At 53.2% G+C, this 2,918-nt stretch overlaps 1 protein-coding gene across 1 annotated transcript in view; it reads left to right on the top strand.

Annotated features, from left to right (window-relative positions):
• Positions 1 to 653: 653 nt before the first annotated feature.
• LOC100951775 (serine protease 41) overlaps positions 654 to 2,918 on the top strand; it is a 12,443-nt gene continuing 10,178 nt past the window's right edge. The window contains exons 1-4 of the mRNA XM_012805695.1: positions 654 to 750; positions 959 to 1,093; positions 1,187 to 1,352; positions 2,042 to 2,322. Coding sequence (XP_012661149.1) covers positions 654 to 750; positions 959 to 1,093; positions 1,187 to 1,352; positions 2,042 to 2,322 — 679 coding nt within the window. The remainder of the gene's footprint in view (positions 751 to 958; positions 1,094 to 1,186; positions 1,353 to 2,041; positions 2,323 to 2,918) is intronic.

The raw sequence follows: 2,918 nt of genomic DNA, 5'->3' as shown, positions 1-2,918 counted from the left end.
AGCTACTTGGGAGGCTGAGGCAGGAGACTCGCTTGAGCCCAGGAGTTGGAGGTTACTATGAGCTGTGATGCCATGGCACTCTACCCAGGGGAATAGCTTGAAGCTCTGTCTCAAAAAAAAAAAAAAAAAAACCTGTAATAAAAAGGCAAATTGAGTTCTATTTGTAGCATCAGTGCTGTCATCTATCACCAAAGCATAAAATTTTAGATTAGCAGCTTTATTCTCTAAACTTCTTTTGATATATTTTCTAATTTCTTCAATTCATGTGGCTATGGTCTTGTGAAACAAACTGATTTTAGAAATATCCTCCTTAAAGGCCTCAAGGGGGCCCTCAGTGAAGACTTGGTCATTTAATGGGGGCTCCTGGCTATGGGCCAGGCCCTAGGTCCTAGAGGAAGTAGGGGTGGAAGAAAGGGGACCATAGTGGGGCAGCCAGGATCCCCAAGGTTGCAGAAGAAAAGGGATTGTTTTGGTCCTCTGATTCTTGAGCTATGCCAAGGAGTATGATTGGGGGACCGGCCCACAGGAGAATAAAGCCAGGGCACGGTGAGGCCTGAGGGTCCCCAGACAGCACGTGGGCCTAGAGGCCAGGCTGGGGCAGGGATCCCGCTCCCCAGGGGGCGCCCAACCGGCCCTGGAGCAGGAGGAAGTAGATGGGGCGCCAAGTTGCCCGAGAGGAAGCCATGGGCCTGTGGGCAGGGATACTGCTGCTGGTGTTGCTGCTGGTGCTGGGAAGCCAGGGGAAGCCGGGTGAGCTCAGGAGTGCTGCGGCGGGCTCACTGTCGCAGTGAGCGGGACAGTGGAAGGGACATTGACACCACGGTGAGCACGGGAGCATTGGGAACGAGCTTACCTTCTTACCTCCATCCAGAGTCACAGGAGGCGGACCTGTTATTGCAGGAGGCGTCCCTGACCTCAGACACAGAGGGCACCTCATCTACTCCTGTCCCCACCACAGGTCCTAGGAAAACGGTGCTGCTATCATGTAACTGCTGGGTCCTGGAGGAAGGGGTGGGCCCTGTGGACCACGTGGGGAGGGTCACCTTCCTCTACCTGGACATAACCCCAATACGTGTACCAGAGGTCTGGGAGGGTATGGGGAGCCCTGGGGACCCCTGGGGTGGGGGGGGAGGCAGGAGGGCCTGCTGGTTCATATCTGAGCCTCGGGTCGGTCTGTCCATCCCAGGGCCCTGCGGCCACCGCGATATTCACTCCCTGGTGGTGGGCGGAGTAGAGACGGTGCGCGGGCGCTGGCCGTGGCAGGCCCTAGTGCAAGTGCCACAAGGCTACTTTTGCGGAGCAAGCCTGCTCAGCCGCCGCTGGGTGCTCTCGGCTGCCCACTGCTTCATAAAGTGAGTCTGGGGTGGGTGGGGGTGGATGGGGCCAATGACTGGATATCTTCTGAACCCCAGGCCAGGTTCCAACTGGCTACACCAGTTCCCTTTGGTATGCCTGGAGGGTGCCCTGTTCATATTTTTCCAGAATGTTTTCCCAGAACATTTCAACTCCTGTTTGGGCACATATTTTTGTTTTTAACACAGGTGGCACCATCCTCCACACTTTTGTCATTCCACCTCCAGGTGGATGTATACTATAGGTGTGCAAGACTAGGATGAGGGCCACCTGCTATGCACTGAGCTGCCTGTGGCCTAGCTCTCCCAGGGAAAGTGTGTTGACTTCACCCTGCTGGGCACCCACATTGCCTGGGTGCATCTGCTCCTCCTTCCTTGCAGCTGCATGGGGGTCCTGCTGGAGGGCTTGGCTCAGTTCAAGCATCCTTAGGTGGCTCTGTGAGCTGACAAGACTCCACCCTCCTGTTCCACCTCCCCCCACCTCAGTCCCCAAGTTCTGGGACTTTGCTTGTGGCTTCTCTGAGCTGTCCCATGTCTACAGGTACTATTGTACCCAGGAGGATTTGCTAATGGCATCCAGGATGAGCAAGTAGTAGCAACCCTACAGTCACATCATAGACTAGGTTCACAGGTGTGCTCAGGTGGCCAACTCTCCTTCCTGGGGCCCTGACTGTTCTCTCTTTTGCCAGGTACAATAATCCTTCCAAGTGGTGGGTACAGTTTGGTGAGCTGACTCTTAAGCCGTCCTTATGGAACCCTCGCGTCTACCTCAATCGATATAGGGTGCAGGATATCATTGTGAACCCCAGCTTTCATGACGGTCGCAATGACATTGCACTGCTGAGACTGGCCTCCTCTGTCACCTACAATAAGTACATCAAGCCCATTTGTGTCCTGTCATCCACCTCCATGTTCCAGCACCGGAAAGACTGCTGGGTGACTGGCTGGGGGGTGCTCAACGAGAATCAAAGTGAGGCTGGGGACAGATGGGGTGGGGGGGATGAAGGGTTGTGGTGGCCCGGGTATTACCTTCCACCTCTGTTCTGCCACACAAGAGTACCAGTTGCCTCATTGGCCTGGGGCACAGTGGGAGCCCCACATGCCAGCCTGCTCAGCCTCCTCTCCTCACTTGCTTTTCTGCTCTCACTCCCATCTGCAAGGATAGGAACCAAACACTCAGTTCTCTCTTCCTCCCAGGTTGTGAAGGCCAGAAAGAGAGTTGGAGAGGGAGGCCAGCCTGGCCCAGGCTATAGGCACGGAGGCTCTAGAGGTCCTGATGAACAAAGGCCTCAGGCGATAATTTTTTTAAATGGAAATTCAATTGACATTTAATTCCCAAAACAAAATTTTTTAAGTGTACAGTTTTAAGGTATGCAATTCAGTGACATTTAGTACATTCATAATGCTGTACAACCATCTCCACTATCTAATTATAGATTTTATTATCTCAAAATGGTGTCTCATACTCCTCAGTCATTGCTTTCAGTCCCACCATTTTTCTAGACACACGGTCCCAGGACATTCCATTCTGACATTCCATATAAGTAGAATCATATAGCATATGGT

The sequence above is a fragment of the Otolemur garnettii genome, unplaced genomic scaffold, assembly GCF_000181295.1.
Source record: "Otolemur garnettii isolate 467f Iridium unplaced genomic scaffold, OtoGar3 scaffold00044, whole genome shotgun sequence".
NCBI lineage: Eukaryota > Metazoa > Chordata > Mammalia > Primates > Galagidae > Otolemur > Otolemur garnettii.
Note: the sequence above shows the minus strand (reverse complement) of the source record. Positions and strands in the feature narration are given on the sequence as shown.